This window comes from Salvelinus namaycush, chromosome 37 (genome assembly GCF_016432855.1).
Source record: "Salvelinus namaycush isolate Seneca chromosome 37, SaNama_1.0, whole genome shotgun sequence".
Taxonomy (NCBI): Eukaryota; Metazoa; Chordata; class Actinopteri; order Salmoniformes; family Salmonidae; genus Salvelinus; species Salvelinus namaycush.
Window position 1 is genome coordinate 31,101,060 of NC_052343.1, and position 20,974 is coordinate 31,122,033.

The 20,974-nt window shown below is 42.6% G+C and overlaps 1 protein-coding gene across 1 annotated transcript in view; it reads left to right on the top strand.

Moving 5' to 3' along the window:
• Nucleotides 1-376: 376 nt before the first annotated feature.
• The window catches only part of LOC120031455 (sodium bicarbonate cotransporter 3-like), an 86,102-nt gene continuing 65,504 nt past the window's right edge, over nt 377-20,974 (top strand). The window contains exon 1 of the mRNA XM_038977220.1: nt 377-468. Within this exon, the coding sequence (XP_038833148.1) occupies nt 424-468 (45 nt within the window). The 5' untranslated portion in view covers nt 377-423. The remainder of the gene's footprint in view (nt 469-20,974) is intronic.

The window sequence follows — 20,974 nt, forward strand, 5'->3', positions numbered from 1 at the left end:
GCTGTTCAGATTTTCAAAGGTGGGGTGAAGTGTCTCAGAAAACCAATATGAGTTCACTATTTTCCTTACCATCAGATGAACTCATGGGCCAAAAGGCTTGACAGTAAAACCAGAGATAGGCCAGACAATCAACACAGCATCCTTGCTCTTTCACCAGCCCCTCCGGGATAGGCGTGTCGTATACGCCCATTTGTCTTTTCTACTCTTATCATTGGTCAAAGGAAACCGGCTCCTTGGATATGAAAGGAGAACATAAACTGCCAATCAAAATAGGGCGGGTTATGCTCTGTATGTAAAAATTGCTACGTTAGGTTAGTAAAAATGTCAGTCAGTCGAGTTAGTGTCTGTGACACGTCAAAAAAGGGTATTTCGGTTTTCGATATTCAAATTCTCCCAGAGGATAGGGGACAGAAATTTGGACAAATGGAAGAAGAGGCCAGTGAACAGATGCGACCCCTCTTGACATCCGTAAGTAACAAGTCGTGGTCACGTTTTTTGTTTTGTTCACCTTTTTTAAAGTTTCTGGAAATTACTTGTTAGCTTGGTGGCTAGCAGTTCAGTTGAGGGCGCATTTCTCAAGAGAAAGGAATGGGTACGAAATGGGGGTGGGGGTTCATTTATGCTTTGCCACCAAGGCATATCGAGATGGAAGTGACAATAAACACGTAGTTAGCTAACTTACAATAGGAAACAACTTCATTGCTGTTACTTAATACGTGGTATAAACGTGAGACATAGGTATGCACATATGTTTTCCTTTGTAATTGTGGTTGGGTACCATGTGTGTGCCAGGAAGTAGCCTATATGTCGTCGGTCTCTCTAGCGATGATTCAGAGGCGAAGGATGTTGAAACTGAGAGGAAAAGCTTTTATTGTTAAGAGGACATGTGCGCGCGCCCGGGGTGGTCAGAGGGTATCACCTCGTGGACTCCCAATGTCTCATGTCTCCCCCTCTCTCTACCGTAGCTACAGGACGTTTACTGTAGCTAAAACTTCTTATGGTACATTTCAATGTTTAAATCCACCGTTTCATCACTATTGGATCCCTGACCTCAAATTATTTTATTGAAGATACTGAGTTATCTTGAAAGGCAGTTTACCATTGTGTCACACGGGGGTATTTCCCTGTTCTCCTCCTGACATTCGAGTTCAGCAGTGTCATATTCATTAATTGTTTTCTGTTGCAAAATGTTTTGCTACAGTGTTTCCTAACGAATAAGACCCTGACGATTGTGTGCAGTTGGGAGAGATGGTAGTCCATATCCGGGCCAGAACTTTGTTGAGCTGACTGGACCACATATGCGAGCCACAAATTGACCATTGTCTGTACCCTTCTTTTCTGTCCCCTCTCAATATCAAGGCTCAATATTTCCCAATCTCTGTCACGATTCTGTCTGTCTGTGTGTGGTCATGAAGTTAACCTACCAAATAGTATCTAGATTTACACTTTTCTAACGGGGAACTAGCCTATTCCTTTAAGTCCTCTCTCTCTCAGCATGTGTATGTTTATAGCTTGGCTGTATCACAAACTGATGTTGACATTCATAAAGCCTAGACAACACTCTACTGCATGAGTCCATGGCTAACAATACAGCTTGTAGTCCTAAAACCTGGAAATGAGCTACCTCTGGCTCGTTCATCCATGGGGAAAAATGAATTGCGAAACAATAGGATTTTGCAATAAAGGCAGAAAATAAGGTCTGCGGTTAATACAGGCTCAGGAGATCTGATGTGTTTTTTTTCTGAGATCATAGCAGACAGTTAACATGACCTTTATTAATGATGAAGCCTTTATGTGCTTTGTGTTTTATTTAAATGTACATTAATTCACAGTGACATTAGCTGATGATGATTCTCATAGAACAAAACGTATAACATCTCCTTAACCTGTGTTTGCAACAGACCCTTCGGCGTTTATCCACAAACCCTCCAAAAACACCATTCAATTCCCCTATAGGCTTTGTTGAACTAACCTATGGCGGAGTTAGTGCCCACAGAAAGACGCAATTACCATTTTTCTCAGTACAGCCACACATGGGCTATAGCCCAGAAAAGATCACATCTGGTAACATACCCCCACTTGTACTAAGTAGGCCTAGATCATATCTGTTGCAGACATGTCAAATCGCTAATAAAGAACAGGACCAGACTTGTTATAAACCTACACATAGTCAACACTTGAGTAAAAAATACATAAAACAATATGTTTTATTTTCACATACAAGGTGCAATTGCAGTGAAATGTGTTATCAGGGTCAGCCATAGTAGTACGGCACCCCTGGAGCAAATGTAGGTTAAGTGCCTTGCTCAAGGGCACGTCTGACAGATTTTTCATCTTGTCGGCTCGGGTATTCGAACCAGCGAGCTTTTCGGTTGTGGGACCAACGCTCTAACCTAGCTGAGTGGGTGTGGTGGGAAATTATAATCCCATTTCCAACACTTTGCCATGTGAATGACGCAGCACCTTTTCTTAGATCATATATTCACATGGTTTGAATATAGGTTGCTATTGGTACAGTAGGCTGTTATATGGGCGGCAGGTAGCCTAGTGTTTAGAGCATTGGGCTAGTAACCGAAAGGTTGCTAGATTGAATTCCCGAGCTGACTAGGTAAAAATCTGTCATTCTGCCCCTGAACAAGGCAGTTAACCCACTGTTCCTACGCTGTCATTGTAAATAAGAATTTGTTCTTAACTGACTTGCCTAGTTAAATGAAGGTTAAATATAAAAAATTGCAGACATATAGATAGATAGATAGTAAAACGATGCTGCCGAGTACAGGTAGTTTGTGAATGGGTATAGAAATCCACTGTATTCTGCCTCCATGGTGATACTTTCTGATTATGTTTGTGGGACGCTTCCTTGCTGTGTAGACTCTGGAGCGTCAAATATTTCTTATTGCGTGTGGACCCTGACCTCTAAACAAAACACAACAACATGACAGCGTGTGTGGGGCATGTTATGTAGTATCACTGTGATTGTCTTTTTAAAGTTTGAAGTGCTCAATGCTGTCACGTGCAAGACAAAGTTCCATTACAGACATTGAATTATCAGACTAACTCTGTGAGATTTGAAGTAGTCTCCATCGCTTAACATTGTTGATATGCTGACTAGTTACTAGCTAATTACCAGGCACACGGCTGCTTTATTGTAGTGGGCATAATCTGTGATTGCTAATCCTATACTACAAAATTGACCCTTTACGCCTCTGATTTGGGTCAAAGGTGTTGATGTAAATGGTTGGGTAAGTGGGCACATGTCTAGCCCTTTCTAAAGGGAGCTTTGACACCAGGAAGCATCATTGTGTCTGTCTGGAGACTCAGCAGCTCGGGTGCTGGCAGGGCTGAGCAGACAAAAGCAGGGGTAAAGCCAGCTGACTGACACAGGCACACACTGGGAACGTCAGAACTCACTCCCACACACTGGGGACTGCTGGACACAGTCATGAGCTCAGCAGGTTGAGGCCTACTGCAGTCTGGTACCCTGGGCTCTGGGACTGGGACCTCCCCCTGCAGCTTGTGGCTGCTAACAGGACAATAGCAAGGACCTCCCCCCTCCTGGTTCAGCTACACTCCTGACTGCACTGGAGCTGCTCTATTTGTCACCATGAGACAGAGAGCCAGAAGCCTACCATTTGTGCATGTTTATGTCATAACATAGGCTACATGCTCAGACACAAGTCATATTAGGGGTCAAGTCCCAAATGATAAGCATTTGTGTTCTTAGTCCACACTTCCATGTCAAGGAGCTAGCGAAATGTGAATGAGTTCTTAGTCCTGTCTGGAAATGGAATGATCATGACATCACCTGTTTACCATTTGAACACTTTGTTTTCCAAGCTTTCCAAGTTCCAACCCCTTCTGTGAGGACAGCCAGGGGTTCATGAACTTTGATTTCTTGTCCAGTCTTTTCTGCCTCAGGGCTTCCAGGAAGGACACTAGAGTAGGGCTCTCCAACCCTGTTCCTGGAGAGCTACCCTCCTTTAGATTTTTGCTCCAACCCTGTTCCTGGAGAGCTACCCTCCTGTAGGTTTTTGCTCCAAACCTGTTCCTGGAGGGCTACCCTCCTGTAGGTTTTTGATCCAACCCTGTTCCTGGAGAGCTACCCTCCTGTAGGTTTTTGCTCCAACCCTGTTCCTGGAGAGCTACCCTCCTGTAGGTTTTTGCTCCAACCCTGTTCCTGGAGAGCTACCCTCCTGTAGGTTTTTGCTCCAACCCTGTTCCTGGAGAGCTACCCTCCTGTAGGTTTTTGCTCCAACCCCAGTTGTAACTAACCTGATTCCTCTTATCAACCAGCTAATTATTAGAATCCCAGGTGCGCTAGATTAGGGTTGGAGTGAACCTACAGGACAGTGGGGTTGGAGAGCCCTGCTTTAGAGACCTTACTGGGACAAATCAAAACCAAACGTTAGTCTACTAAAAGGTGATTTATATAAAATAAAATTCAGAAAAGTGAATGCACAGAATGAATTCTACAATCACATCTTTCCGATCAGATGTAAATGGGGTCTCTAATGGAATTTCTCTGACTCACACAGACCTGCCTCATTCAGGATGTCACTATGATTGGAGGCCTCTTGACCTGTTATTACACTGTAGTAGAGGGCTGAAGGGGACATGTTCGTCTTTTCAAGGTCTATTGAGTTACGCCTGGTGTATTAAGGTTAGGCTATGTTTCCCACGGTGGAGGCTGATCTCCATCTGTCTCATTTGGTTCTTCCTCTGACTGTTTTCACTTCCCTGTTGAGTACAGTGAGTCATGCAAATTAGTCTTACTGACTTCCCTCTCTTGCAGACGGCATACAAACACTTAGAACAGAGTGGGAGATAGGTAGCAATTGTATGGTTTTCTGTACGACTCATCAGCAAGTGACCGAACCTGCTAGAAGATAATTCGCAGTATTTCTATTTTAATCCTATTTTTTTGTTTTTGATGCATTGGCAGTGTTTAGACAGGCAGCTAATTCTGATCTTTTTTTCACTAATTGGTCTTTTAACTAATCAGATCAGCTCTGAAAACATATGTGAAAACATTTGTGATTGGTCAAAAGACCAATTAGTGAAAAAAATATCAGAATTGGGCAGCCTTTGTGAACGCAGCCCTATTTACCCATGGTCATGGCCACTGGCCTCCCGGGTGGCGCAGTGGTCTAGGGCACTGCATCGCAGTGCTAGCTGCGCCACCAGAGTCTCTGGGTTCGCGCCCAGGCTGGGCTGGGTTCGCGCCCAGGCTCTGTCGCAGCCGGCCGCAACCGGGAGGTCCGTGGGGCGACGCACAATTGGCATAGCGTCGTCCGGGTTAGGGAGGGTTTGGCCGGTAGGGATATCCTTGTCTCAGTATGTAAAAAAATGTAATAAAATGTATGCACTCTACTGTAAGTCGCTCTGGATAAGAGCGTCTGCTAAATGACTAAAATGTAAATGTGAAATGTCATATTTTTTGCTCCTATCAAAACACCAAACAGAGCTGATTTTGACTTTTTTCTGCATCGTGTTGAACATCTCCCTCACACAGACTGTACTGTGTCTGCCGGTCGGTATGACCGTCCCTGCTATCAGGAACTGAATAATTAAGCTATTGAGACTGAACCCTGAGGAACTCCACCCCCCTCTCTCTCGTGCTTTCTCTCCCTTTGACTCCAACCCCCACCTTTATCTCTCCCTCTCTGGTGTGTGTGCCAGACTGACAGTGATTGGTTGACGGGGGACATTAGAAAATCAGCCTGACTGGATTGGTTGCTGAGCGAGCAGCCGGTTAATAGAGTGCATTGGTCTGTCCCCTTTTTTCCATGCACCTCTCACTCTTTCTTTCTCCACCTCTTCTTCTTCGCACTTGTGGGATGGTCTTTGGGAGATGCATGGCTATCTGGAGATGCATAGATTCTGAAATGCACCGTGGAAGCTTAAAACCTAGGATACATTTACATTCCTACCCCTCCATTAAGAACAGGAGTTACCCTGCCTGCAGTGATTCTTCCCCGTTATGGAGAAGGGGGAAGGAGAGCATGTGCTGCAGAGGGTAAGTCTGTTTACATCTGTGAGGAGAGATGAAGAGCAATCGGGGGAGACAGGAAGTAAGAGGGGAAGATAAACAAGAGAGGTGGGTGGCAGTAGTGTGAAACGGAAAATAGTTTCTATTCAGCGTTTGGTAGGTTTTGCTACATCCTCGAGTCTGTTTCACAGCTGTTAAAATGTTTCACTACCTTTTTTTTATGTCACATTTTATACTGTGTGTGTGTGTGTGTGTGAGAGAGAACTATCCTTGTGGTACCAAGTCCCCGCAAGGATAGTAAAACAAGGACATTTTGTCAGTCCCTATGAGGAAAAATGCTAATTTAGGGTTAGGCATAGATTTAGGGAAAATAAGATTTTGGATGGGAATCAATTCTTTGGTCCCCACAAGGATAGCAATACCACACTGTGTGTGGCCTCAATGTATTACTTTATAGGTCTAGATTGCAATCTACAAGTAGTCAGGAGTTTAGTGGGTTCATGTTGCGTTTGTATCCATTTCTTTTCAGCTGGTTGTCCTCAAATGGAACAGGGGATTGAGTGAGAACAAGAGAGAAGCAGTTTGAGTAACTTGGCTGGTTTACTGACTAGCATGATACAGCACTTGTTTCACTGTGAATGGTTCAATGTGAGAGTTTGAGGATATTACAGTACAGATGACAGGTTGTGTGTTTGCTCGCCATTTGTTCATATATACATTCTGATATCTCAGATGGCTTGGTGGTGATGGTGTGTTTTTCTTTGCATGCCTGTATATCATTATCCTGATCAAAAGTAGGTTAAGTGGCGGGTTCAGAAAACGTTCAGATTAGGCATCAGGAGACTGTCATCAGAAAGTGGAAGGGATAAGGAACACCTAGGCAGTTGCACAACTGAATGCATTCAACCGAAATGTGTCTTCTGCATTTATCAGAGGTGTGGGGGGCTGCCTTAATCAACGCCCACATCATCAGCGCCCGGGGAGCAGTTGTTGGTTAATTGCCTTGCTCAAGGCCAAAACGGCAGATTTTTCCAGTTTGCTGGCTCGGGGATTCAAACCAGCAACCTTTCGGTTACTGGCCCAACACTCTTAGCCATCAGCGTAGCAGTAGAGTAGAACGACTTTCATGTTTTCTTCCGCTGTTATTTTTATTAGTGATTTTAGACCTACAGTTTTGTGTATAGGCCTCTTCAGTGTAATTGCGATATGGGTGTGTGTAGGCCTATATGAGTCGTATATCACCCAGGCCTACCCAGAGCGGATTAAGTGTCAGCAATAGCAGCACCGGTGGGTTGTAGCCTGGAGACAGAGCTAAAGAAAGCCCCATGGGTTGTCCTCCTGACTACTTGACTGAAACAGAATTAGAGGGATGTTACAGGGGCCAGTATCTCATTCATAGGATGTTACATACACTCATAATCTCTCATTCATAGGATGTTACATACACTCATAATCTCTCATTCAGAGGATGTTACATACACTCATAATCTCTCATTCAGAGGATGTTACATACACCTCTCAGCACGAGGGACTTTACATAACATACGGGAACCCATGGGCACTAAAGTGACGTTCATAGCAGCACATCAAATTTGGTGTCAAGTGAAAGCTGAGTAATTTATTAAGTGAAGGTATATATTAATTGTTTGAATAGGCAAAGGATCTGATTTCTGGTGAAACAGATGTAAAATGGGTCTTCAAAAACATCTACCAGGAAGTCTTAAAAAGGTATTAAAATACAGTGTGTGTGTGTTGCATTCAAAAACTATTCAGACCCCTTGACTTTTTCCACATTTTGTTACGTTACAGCCTTATTCTAAAATTGATTAAATATATATTTTTTTATCATCAATCTACACACAATACTCCATAATGACAAAGCAAAAACAGTTAAAAAAAAAACATTATGACAAATGTATTCAGACCCTTTACTATGAGACTCGAAATTGAGCTCATGTGCATCCTGTTTCCATTGATCATTTTTTATTTAACCTTTATTTAACTAGGCATCATCCTTGATGTTTCTACAACTTGATTGGAGTTCACCTGTGGTAAATTCAATTGATTGGACATGATTTGGAAAGGCTCACACACCTGGTGTGTGCATACACACACACAGACAGAAGTATGTGGACACACCCCTTCAAATGAGTTGATTCGGCTATTTCAGCCACACCTTGCTGACGGGTGTATAAAATTGAGCACACACCCATTCAATTCTCCATAGACAAACATTGGCAGTAGAATGGCCTTATTAAAGACCTCAATGACTTTCAATGTGGCACCGTCATAAGATGCCACCTTTCCAACCAGTCAGTTTGTTAAATTTTTGCCTTGCTAGAGCTGCTTTGGTCAACTGCAAGTGCTGTTATTGTGAAGTGGAAACGTCTAGGAGCAACAACGTCTCAGCCGGGAAGTGGTAGGCCACACAAGCTCACAGAATGGGACTGCCGAGTGCTGATGCGCCTAAAAATTGCCTGTCCTCGGTTGCAACACTCACTATCGAGTTCCAAACTGCCTCTGGAAGCAATGTCTGCACAAGAACTGTTCCTCAGGAGCTTTATGAAATTGGTTTCCATGGCCAAGCAGCCACATTACAAGCCTAAGATCATCATGCGTAATGCCAAGTGTCAGCTAGAGTGGTGTAAAGCTCGCCGCCATTGGACTCTGGAGCAGTGGAAATGCCTTCTCTTGAGTGATGGATCATGCTTCACCATCTGGCTGTCTGACGGACGAATCTGGGTTTGGCAGAAAACGCTACCTGCCCCAATGCATAGTGCTAACTGTAAAGTTTGGTGAAGGAGGAATAATGGTCTGGGGCTGTTTTTCATGGTTCTGGCTAGGCCCCTTAGTTCCAGTGAAGGGAAATCTTAACGCTACATTATACAATGACATTCTAGACGATTCTGTGCCTCCAACTTTGTGGCAACTGTTTGGGGAAGGCCCGTTCCTGTTTCAGCATGATAATGCCCTTGTGCACAAAGTGAAGTCCATACGGAAATGTTTTTTTGAGATCCGTGTGGAAGAACTTGACTGGCCTGCACAGAGGCCTGACCTCAACCCCATCAAACACCTTTGGGGTGAATTGGAACGCCGACTGCGAGCTAGACTTAATCGCCCAACATCCGTGCCCGACCCCTGCCAACTAATATCAACATTTTATATTTAGTTTTGCAGAAGTGATTTGCCTTCTGTAAGTTACTGAAATATTGCCTAGTGTCTTGTCATTCTGTTACCAAAAACCCATGTGTCTCTGACATTTTCTAATTTCACTCCCTCATGAGGGAGGAGAATGAAAGTTCACAGAAGCAACAATTTAAAGGCAGACCTACCAATTAGTTAGTGTTTTTACTCATTTGGTTTGTGATTTTTAAAATGCACCATTCTCTTACCAAATCAGTAACAGAATTTCCAGTTTTCCACTAATGCCGGCCGTCGGCTATAGAGTCGACTAGACATATTTTCAGCCGGGTACTTTTTCCATTTAGATTAACTAGGCAATTAGATAGTCAGAAAAAAAAAGTCTGCCGAGCCCTCTCCCGCAAGAATGAATGATATGCATATTTTAGTGATCTATTGATAGGACAGGCACCTGTCAGTCACAAAGTTGTCAGTAACAAAGTGATCGAAGACAGAAATACTGCTGGCAAAGCTATTTATACCTAACCCAAGATAGTTAATCTGTGTCGTTTACCAGGGGAGCAAATGAAGCATAGTGGGTAGAACAAGCAAGGAGGTGGGCAGAGCCCAGCACGAGCTAGCAGGATCCCATTGTAGCATGTATTTCATATTTCCGTTAGGGAGCGCCTCCTCTGAAGCACGCGTGTGCACAGACTCAATTCGACTTTGCAGTCCAAAACAACGCCATTTTTTATTACTACGGCAAAGCGACAAGTCTTTACAACTTAGTGCACTTTGTTAGTAACAGATTTTTGTTTTGGCAACAGAAAAATGTATTGTGATCAGATGTTTCATCAATGAGAATGTGCATATAGGCAGCCCAGTTTCACCTAGTTCCATCCTCTCCCACTACCTGCGACTGGACTTCCTCTCACTAACATTTGGTGAGAAAATGTTCTAAACAGATGCTTCAGCTTTATAGCCCCTGTGACATGTCTGGGTTTCTCCTTCTGTCTATGCTGATGGTGTGTGTGGTTGCAGTCAAATGTTTTTACACGCAGGGGAGAGCGCATACATTTGCACATCCATATAATGTGAGTGAATTTGCTCGTCCCATATAATGTGGTAACGATGAGTCTCCTGGGCTAGACTTTTCAGTGCATTTTGCTATTTGTATTTGAACAATACGATTGGCTGTTCATTTCAAGCTCCAGCAGCGTCACAAATTCTCGAGCACTCGGCGTCTTGATTAGTAATGAGTACATTTCGCCACACTCACAATAACATCTGCTAACCATGTGTATGTACCAATACAATTGGAGTTGATGCCTTCACACAGCACATGCGTGCTCTCCAGAGTAAAAAGAAGTGCCCATCAATCTACTTGCTGAGCTTATTTATTTTAAGGAAAGTGATTTACAAAAGTAAACCTTCAATAGTGAACATACTAGCAATACACTTGCCGCTGTTGAGTCTGCAAAAAGGAAGTTACAAAAAGACACCTAGCATTCGTCTTGGCTAGCCTACTGTAGCCACAGGTGGACATCTCTTCTGGAACATCTGTATTAAAAGGGGCAGCGTCCTATTTTCAAATCTTCTCAATTACACTTTAGAAACAAATGCATGCAATTACTCCAATGCAATTATAAAGAATAGAGTAATGACTTGCATTGCTAAATTATACTACACGGCTTTTTAATGCATGTCTTAATAATCCAAAAAAGCCTATAGGCCCTGCACGACCTCAATGTATTGAACTACAACATGTCCAGGACAGTATAAATTCTGTTCGGGACAGTAGATTTTTGACCAACAGGGAAAAAGTAAGCGTTGGACTCTGGCCACGGAGTGGTGGCGCATAGGCTGTTTACTGTGCTTTGATTGACGAACAGCAAGCTTGACTAGTTTATAAAAGGTGACGAACTGAGTAAAGTTGATCTTGTGTATATCCCTGCCATTTATAAGTCCTATAACATAGTTCTATATCCATGGTATTGCACTAAACATGTTGTTTTTATTATGGATATGAAGTCCATCAGGACTTGCCAGGCAGTGACGTTACAGTGAGTGACTCCTCAGTATCCTAACAAATTGCATTGTTAAGAGCGCTGCTCATTTGTCTCCCTAATTTGCATTCTGGTATGCTTTTTTGCGATGTATGTTCAGATAAATTATGAATAGATTAGATAGTGAATCCTCCTCACTGCAGGAACAATAGGTAGTCAAGTGGAGAAATGGCCTCACTCTAGTCCAAATGATAATAAAAGAAAACGGATTAAATTGTTTTAAAAGTGAATGATACCTATGGTATTTTCGAAGATATTCATTATAGGTCTACTGATTTGTGTCAGCAATGGATTAGTCGACTGCTGCTTTCCGCTGCCCATGTTTTAACACCTGTTTCATTCTCCAATCATACCTGTATTGAAGATAGCTGGGAATGTTCTAAAAACCTGTTTTCGCTGTGCGTGTGAATACATTTTAGAATAAGGCTGTAACATAACAAAATGTGGAAAGTCGAGGGGTCTGAATACTTTCCGAATGCACAGTATATCCACCAATCCCCCACATGTCAATTGCTCTTGCTGACTAACCTTCACACACAATACCCACCCCTAACAGACACCAGTTAGTCACCCACACCAACCCCTCCTTACTAATAACTATGCTTTTGTCCAATTTAGACTTCAAACTTAACATAAACAATCAACTAAGCCTCCATAATACAGAACTACAGTAGAAGATGTAGACTACTTCTAACACACCAACTATGACAACAAAACACAGACCATGTTTATGCCTAGCTCCAGTATATTTATTTTCTCATCATGGAGTCATGGAAAGATTTAGCAAAGGTGACTTATACTAGTTCCTTGTGCTGAGCTTGATGTTGATGCTCCTTCTGTTGTTGACGGGATTGGACTATGTAAATAGAACACACAGTGCATTCGGAAAATATTCAGACCCCTTCACTTTAGCCAGATTTTGTTACATTACAGCCCATCTAAGATGGTTTAAATCTTTTTTTAAATTCCTCAATCTACACACAATGCCCTATAATAACAAAGTGAAAACAGGTTTTTAGAAATGTTTGCAAATGTATTAAAAATATGAAGGATACCTTATTTACATAAGTATTTAGACCCTTTGCTATGTGACTCAAAATTGAGCTCAGGTGCATCCTGTTTCCATTGATCATCCTTGAGATGTTTCTACAACTTCATTGGAGTCCACCTGTGGTAAATTCATTTGATTGGACATGATTTGGAAAGGCTCACACACATGTCTATATAAGGTCCCACAGATGACCGCATATCAGAGCAAAAACTAAGCAATGAGGTTGACGTAATTGTCCGTAGACCTCCCGAGTCAGGATTGTGTCGAGGCATAGATCTGAGGAAGGGTACCAAAACATTCTGCAGCATTGAAGGTCCCCAAGAACACAGTGGTCTCCATTCTTAAATGGAAGAAGTTTGGAACCACCAAGACTCTTCCTAGAGCTGGCCATTCAGCCAAACTGAGCAATCTGGGGAGAAGGGCCTTGGTCGGGGAGGTGACCAAGAACCCGATGGTCACTCTGAAGGAGCTCTAGAGTTCCTCTGTGGGGATAAGAGAACCTTCCAGAAGGACAACCATCTCTGCAGCAATCCACCAATCAGGACTTTATAGTAGAGTGGCCAGACGGAAGCCACTCTTCAGTAAAAGGCACATAAGAGCCTGCTTAGAATTTGCCAAAAGGCACTTAAAGGACTCTGACCATGAGAAACAAGATTCTCTAGTCTGATGAAATCAAGATTAAACTATTTGGCCTGAATGCCAAGCGTCGCATCTGGAGGAAACCAGGCACCCTTCATCACTTGCGGTGAAGCGTAGTGGCAGCATCATGCTGTGGGGATGTTTCTCAGCGGCAGGGACTGGGAAACTAGTTAGGATCGAGGGAAAGATGAACGGAGCAAAGTACAGAGATCCTTGATGATTACCTCGGACTGGGGTGACGGTTCGCCTTCCAACAGGACAATGACCCTAAGCACACAGCCAAGACAACACAGGAGTGGCTTCGGGACAAGTCTCTGAATGTCCTTGAGTGGCCCAGCCAGAGCCCGGACTTGAACCCGATCGAACATCTCTGGACAGACCTGAAAATAGCTGTGCAGCGACACTCCCCATCCAACCTGATAGAGCTTTAGAGGATCTGCAGAGAACAATGGGAGAAACTCTCCAAATACAGGTGTGCCAAGCTTGTAGCGTCATACCCAAGAAGACTCGAAGCTGTAATCGCTTCCAAAGGTGCTTCAACAAAGTATAGAGTAAAAGGTCTGAATACTTATGTAAATGTGATATTTCCGTTTTTGTTTAGTTTTTATATACATACATACATACATTTGCAAAAAATTCTAAACCTGTTTTTTGCTTTGTCATTATGGGGTATTGTGTGTAGATGGATGGAACAAAAATAAATGTAATCCATTTTAGAATAAGGCTGTAAAATAACAAAATATGGGAAAAGTGAAGGGGTCTGAACGTTAGCCTCTGCGGTATTTAGTCATCTAGCTAACGTTACCTCTGCTCGTCGTCCGGGTTTGGCCGGGGTAGGCCGTCATTGTAAATAAGAATTTGTTCTTAACTGACTTGCCTAGTTAAATAAAATAAACACCTTTCACACTCTTGCCTACATCTGCCAGATCTAAGGTGTAATCATTAGTTGCAAACGAGAGTTTCTATTGGACAAATTCAGTCATGTTTTAAGAAATGGTTTTCAACAGAATCGACATAATGAATAGTTCCCTGATCACCTTCATACAGTTCACTTTCATAGTAGCCACATAGAAACAGCATTATCACTTTTCTCGTTGTATAATTCCTTCTCGCATCTACACGTTCTCCTCCTCTCACCTTTTTCCTTTGCTTGTGGACTGGTCACACAACAGCTGTCTGTGACCAAACGAAAACCTTTCCAAGCCAAACCTTCATACCATAACCGCTACACACAGCCTACATCGTTGTCACCATATTAGCTAACGTCATAGTCAACATGACTACTAGAACTAACGCGTTAGTAAACCCACTACAATCATGCAGTGCAATTTATCAGTTACACTGGCAGGCCCCGGTGGCGTTAAATTAATAAAACCAAAAGCTTACCTTGGAAGAGTTCCGTTGTTGGATAGCCAGCTAGCTAACATAGCCTACTGCGGACCGATGTCCGTTGAAAAGTCGTTTTTTAAATTTGGTCAGTCTGAATCGATCGTAATGTCTGTTTCACATGTTTTTACAGTAGAGTACAATTTACTGTACTGAACTACACTGTGTACAAAACATTATGAACACCTGCTTTTTCCATGAGACTGACCAGGTGAATCCAGGTGAAAGCTATGATCCCTTATTGATGTCACTAATTAAATCCACGTCAATCAGTGTAGAAGAAGGGGAGACAGGTTTAAATAATTTTGTTAAGCCTTGAGACAATTGAGACGTGAATTGTGTGTGTGTGCCATTCAGAGGGTGAATGGCCAAGACAAAATATTTAAGTGCCTTTGAATGGGGTATGGTAGTAGGTGCCAGGCGCACCGGTTTGTGTCAAGAACTGCAAGGTTGCTGGGTATTAACGCTCAACAGTTTCCCGTGTGTATCAAGAATGGTCCACCACCCAAAGAACATCCAGCCAATTTGACACAACTGTGGGAAGCTTTGGAGTCAACATGGGCCAGCATCCCTGTGGAATGCTTTGGACACCTTGTAGAGTCCATTCCCCAGCGAACTGTTCCGAGGGCAAAAAGGGGGTGCAACTCAATACTATGACGGTGTTCTTAATGTTTTGTACACTAAGGTGTGTGTGTACTGTACTGAACTATGCTGTAGTGTGATGTCCAAACTTAGCCTTCTATGATTGGTACAGATTTGGGCCTGACCAACCAAATTTGGTCTTGTTTGGGGGCAGAGTTTATTAGAATAATTGCCAGTGTGTACAATAATACCCAGACATGCTAAGGAGGATACTACATGTTTCTACCTTTGGGTACCTATTAAGGATGCATCACCATGAAGAGAATGGCAATTTATAATTATACATTTCTGTATAGATCAGGGACTCGTTATGTCATTCTGTTGCCGGGTGTTATTCCACTTCACTTACTGTAGTTGAAACTCAATGTATCATCATAGCTGACAGCCCATTCTTTCTGCAGACATCTTTGAATATTAATTCTGAGTGGATGTTTAACGTGAGTTTTTGGAAAACGTGGTTAAATAAAGATTTTACCGTCATTCTGTTACCAAACATTTGCACTTTTTTCCAGAGTAAATGTGTTTTTGTAACATTCAGTGGAGATTAGGGATGTAATGGTACAGGTATTCTTATCAAACCGTTCGGTCCGCACTGAACCCGAATTGATACATACATTTTTTTTATTAATAAGTAAATTGAGTAAATCTGAGCTCAAAACGTTTCAGGCACTTCCATTAAAACAACTAGAGCCTATGTGCATGTTGTAATCAAAATTCTAATCTTAATTGGCGCATTTCAAACTGTCCTTTTGTGAAGCGCAGCTGGGGACTAGTTCTGTATGATGGTGAGTGGTGGGGTTGATTTAAACCTGAATCCTCTGTTTAAATCTCCAGTTTGGGAACATTTTGGCTGTAAACGTTAAAGGTAAAATAATAAAACGTTAACAGTATCTCACCACGCTCAACAAGAATAGCCTAGCTGCCAACACCTCATATGTTGACAAATTTATGCCTACATCACCCCAGTACACTGGAGCAAGATGGAAATGTAAATTAACCACAACACGACATCGCTTCCCTTCTGCAGCCCTTGGCAGCTGACTGACCAGGCTAAATAAATTATAAGAGCCATAGGTAGGCTATGTTTATATTTTTTGTCTTCGGTTTATAGCTGTGGATATGCACCCATTCTTGGTGTTTGAGAATGGGGGATTTCAGCACCTTGTCCTCGAACCATGTTTACGAACTTCCTTTTTCTGTTTTTTATGCATTTCAGCAAACGGGTAGGCCTAGTACCCTCTCTGTATAAGCAAGCCAAAGCTTTCAATGAATTGGCCAATGCATCATGTGTTGCGCTTACTTAACAGTGACAGCCCATCACATAACCCGGAAAGGGTGCTTATCTGGCACTAATGGAGGCAGTGACATGGTGCATTTTGTAACCAAGGTGGAAGTGAGAATTTGCCACAGACGACTGGGGAAAAATAGACTTAAATGGCACTGGACAAGAAGGCAGACGTTTTACGTGCCCCCAATGTGTTTCTTAAAAAAATAAAAAATAAAATATTTGCGGCGTTTAACTTATTTTGTACATAATGTTGCCGCTACTGTCTCTTATGACCGAAAATAATTTCTGGCCATCAGGACTGCGATTACTCAACACTGACTAGCAGAATCCTTTTTTCCCTTTCACGAGTCTGACGAACCCGCCGCGAACGATATACTGCTTTCTTGGGAACAGACCCAGATCCCTGTGATTTGTGTGAAGAAGAGGCAGAGAAAAAGGGGTCAGAGGCCGGGCTGCCTTCTGAGAATTCGTAGGCGATCGAATAAACCCCTACTTCCTTCCATTCTGCTAGCAAATGTGCAATCTTTGGACAATAAATTGGATGACCTACACGCAAGATTAAACTACCAACGGGACATTCAAAACTGTAATATCTTATGCTTCACAGAGTCGTGGCTGAACGACGACACTATCAACATACAGCTGGCTGGTTAAACGCTGCAGGATAGAACAGCGGCGTCTGGTAAGACCAGTGGCGACAGACTATTTTTGTAAATAACAGCTGGTGCACAATATCTAAGGAAGTCTCGAGCGATTGCTCGCCTGAGGCAGAGTACAGGTGCATCAAAGCGGGGACCGAGAGACTGAAAAACAGCTTCTATCTCAAGGCCACCAGACTGTTAAACAGCCACCACTAACATTGAGTGACTGCTGCCAACATACTGACTCAACTCCAGCCACTTTAATAATGGAAAAATGTGTGTAAAAAAAAAAAAATGCTTCACTAGCCACTTTAACTTCTCTTGGGTAGGGGGCAGCATTCGGAATTTTGGATGAAAAGCATGCCCAAATTAAACTGCCAGCTACTCATCCAGAAGATAAGATATGCATATGATTAGCAGATTTGGATAGAAAACACTCTGAAGTTTCTAAAACTGTTTGAATCATGTCTGTGAGTATAACAGAACTTATTTAGCAGGCGAAACCTCGAGGACAAACCATTCAGATTCTTTTTTTTTTTGAGGTCACTCTTTTCAATGAGGTTTCATTGGGAAACCAGATTTCTAAGGGACCTTCTTGCAGTTCCTACCGCTTCCACTGGATGTCAACAGTCTTTAGAAATTGGTTGAGGTTATTCCTTTGTGTAATGAAGTAAGGCCATCTTGAAGGAGGGTCACTCGAAGTGTCCTGTTTGAAGCGCATGACCAGAAAGCTAGCTACATTTGGTTTTAATCCTGTATTGAACACAGATCATCCCGTCTTCAATTTGATTGATTATTTACGTTAAAAAATACCTAAAGTTGTATTACAAAAGTAGTTGGAAATTTTGGGGCAAAGTTTACAGGTAACCTTTGAGATATTTTGTAGTCACGTTTCACAATTTGGAACCAGTGTTTTTCTGGATCAAACGCGCCAAATAAATGGACATTTTGGATATATATCGACGGAATTAATCGAACAAAAGGACCATTTGTGATGTTTATGGGACATATTGGAGTGCCAACAACAGAAGCGCGTCAAAGGTAAGGCATGAATAATATTTTGATTTCTGCGTTTTGTGTCGCGCCTGCAGGGTTGAAATATATGCTTCTCTCTTTGTTTACAATGGTGCTATCTTCAGATAATAGCATCGTTTGCTTTCGCCGAAAAGCCTATTTGAATTCTGACATGTTGGCTGGATTCAAAACCGGTGTAGCTTTAATTTGGTATCTTTCCTGTGTGATTTAATGAAAGTTTGATTTTATAGTAATTTTTTGAGTAATTAATTTGAATTTGGCGCTCTGCATTTTCTCTGTCTTTTTGCCAATTTTTGGGGGGATATAAATATGAACTTTACCGAACAAAACATACATGTATTGTGTATCATGAAGTCCTATGAGTGTCATCTGATGAAGATCATCAAAGGTTAGTGATTAATGTTATCTATATTTCTGCTTTTTGTTACTCCTCTCTTTGGCTGGAAAAATGGTAGTTTTTTTCTGTGACTTGGCTCTAACCTAACATAATCGTTTGTGGTGCTTTCGTCGTAAAACCATTTTGAAATCGGACACTTTGGCTGGATTTACAACAAGTGTATCTTTAAAATGGTGTAAAATACTTGTATGTTTGAGGAATTTAAATTATGGGATTTCTGTTTTGAATTTCGCGCCCTGCAGTTTCACTGGCTGTTGACGAGGTGGGACGCTACCGTCCCACATACCCTAGTGAGGTTAAACAATGCCACTTAATATAATGTTTACATACCCTACATTACTCATCTCATATGTATATACTGTACTCTATACCATCTACTGCACCGTGCCTATGCCGTTCTGTACCATCACTCATTCATATATTTTTATGTACATATTCTTCATCCCTTTACACTTGTGTGTGTATAAGGTAGTTGTTGTGAAATTGTTAGGTTAGATTACTCGTTGGTTATTACTGCATTGTCGGAACTAGAAGCACAAGCATTTCGCTACACTCGCATTAACATCTGCTAACCATGTGTATGTGACAAATAAAATGTGAAGTGTCTTCACTGTCATTTTCAACCTCTCCCTGTCCGAGTCTGTAATACCAACATGTTTTAAGCAGACCACCATAGTGCCTGTGCCCAAGAACGCTAAGGTAACCTGCCTAAATGACTACCGACCCATAGCACTCACATCTGTAGCCATGAAGTGCTTTGAAAGGCTGGTCATGGCTCACGTCAACACCATCATCCCAGAAACCCTAAACCCCCTCCAATTTGCATACCGCCCCAACAGATCCACAGATGATGCAATCTCTATTGCACTCCACAATGCCCTTTCCCACCTGGACAAAAGGAACACCTATTTGAGAATGCTATTCATTGACTGCAGCTCAGCGTTCAACACCATAGTGCCCTCAAAGCTCATCAAAAATCTAAAGACTCTGGGACTAAACACCTCCCTCTGCAACTGGATCCTAGACTTCCTAACGGGCCACCTCTAGGTGGTAAGGGTATGTAACAACACATCCGCCATGCTGATCCTTAACACAGGGGCGCCTCAGGGGTGCGTGCTCCGTCCCCTCCTGTACTCCCTGTTCACTCATGACTGCACGACTCCAACACCATCATTAAGTTTGCTGATGACACAACGGTGGTAGGCCTGATCACCGACAACGACGAGACGGCCTATAGGGAGGAGGTCAGAGACCTGGCCGTGTGGTGCCAAGACAACAACCTCTCCCTCAACTGATCAAGATAAAGGAGATGATTGTGGACTACAGGAAAAACAGGACCGAGCACGCCCCCATTCTCATCAATGGTGCTGCAGTGGAGCAGGTTGAGAGCTTAAAGTTTCTTGGTATCCACATCACCAACAAACTAACATGGTCCAAGCACACCAAGACAGTCGTGAAGAGGGCACGACAAAACCTATTCCCCCTCAGGAGACTGAAAAGATTTCGCATGGGTTCTCAGATCCTCAAAAGGTTCTACAGCTGCACCATCAAGAGCATCCTGACTGGTTGCATCACTGCCTGGTATGGCAACTGCTCGGCCTCTGACCGCAGCAGTGCGAACGGCCCAGTACATCACTGAGGCCAAGCTTCCTGCCATCCAGGACCTCTACACCAGCGGTGTCAGAGGAAGGCCCTAAAAAATGTCAGACTCCAGCCACCCTAGTCATAGACTGTTCTACTTGCTAAAGCACGGCAAGTGGTACCGGAGCGCCAAGTCTAGGTCCAAGAGGCTTCTTTACAGCTTCTACCCCCAAGCCATAAGACTCCTGCACACCTAATCAAATGGCTACCCAGTCTATTTGCGTTGCCCCCTCTCCCCCTCTTTTACACCGCTGCTACACTCTGTTGTTATCATCTATGCATAGTCACTTTAATAACTCTACCTTCATGTACATATTACCTCAACTAACCGTTGTCCCCGCACATTGACTCTGTACCGGTACGCCCTCCCTGTATATAGTCTCGCTATTGTTATTTTACTGCTGCTATTTAATTACTTGTTACTTTAATTTCTTATTCTTTTTTTAAACTGCATTGTTGGTTAGGGGCCGTAAGTAAGCATTTGTTGTATTCAGCGCATGTGACTAATAAAATTAGATTTGAATGACCCTCCAACTGGTAATTACTAGTGCGAAACACGTCTTTAATCCTGAGCACCCATTTTACATACTTTTGTCATTTAGCAGAAGCTCTTATCCAGAGCGACTTACACTAGTTGAGTCCATACATTTTTCTTATTTTTCTCCCACATGGTGACCTCTGATGTCACCCAGTAAGGAAATGGCCTTTAACAGCATTTTTGGCAGTTAAATAGATTGCGTTTTATTTTTTTATAGTTTGGTTACAATCATGATAGCTGTACTTTTAGTTTATGGTTGACGCAGCTTGTTGGCCATTAGCCAATCAGCGTTTCTCAACAAGTTCAAATGACATGAATGCATTCAGCTGTTATTTACAACATCACAACTGGTAAATTCCCCACCTCCCACATGGTTACAAACGCAGCATCAGAGTGGAAACTTGAGGCCCTACATAACAATCCTGTCACAAGAGGCAATGCCAAGAACATTGTGAATGGCATTTCATTTTCCTGCTGTACTGAAACCGATCCAAACCGTGACCCCAAAACCACAATACGTACCGAACCATGGGTTTGGTGA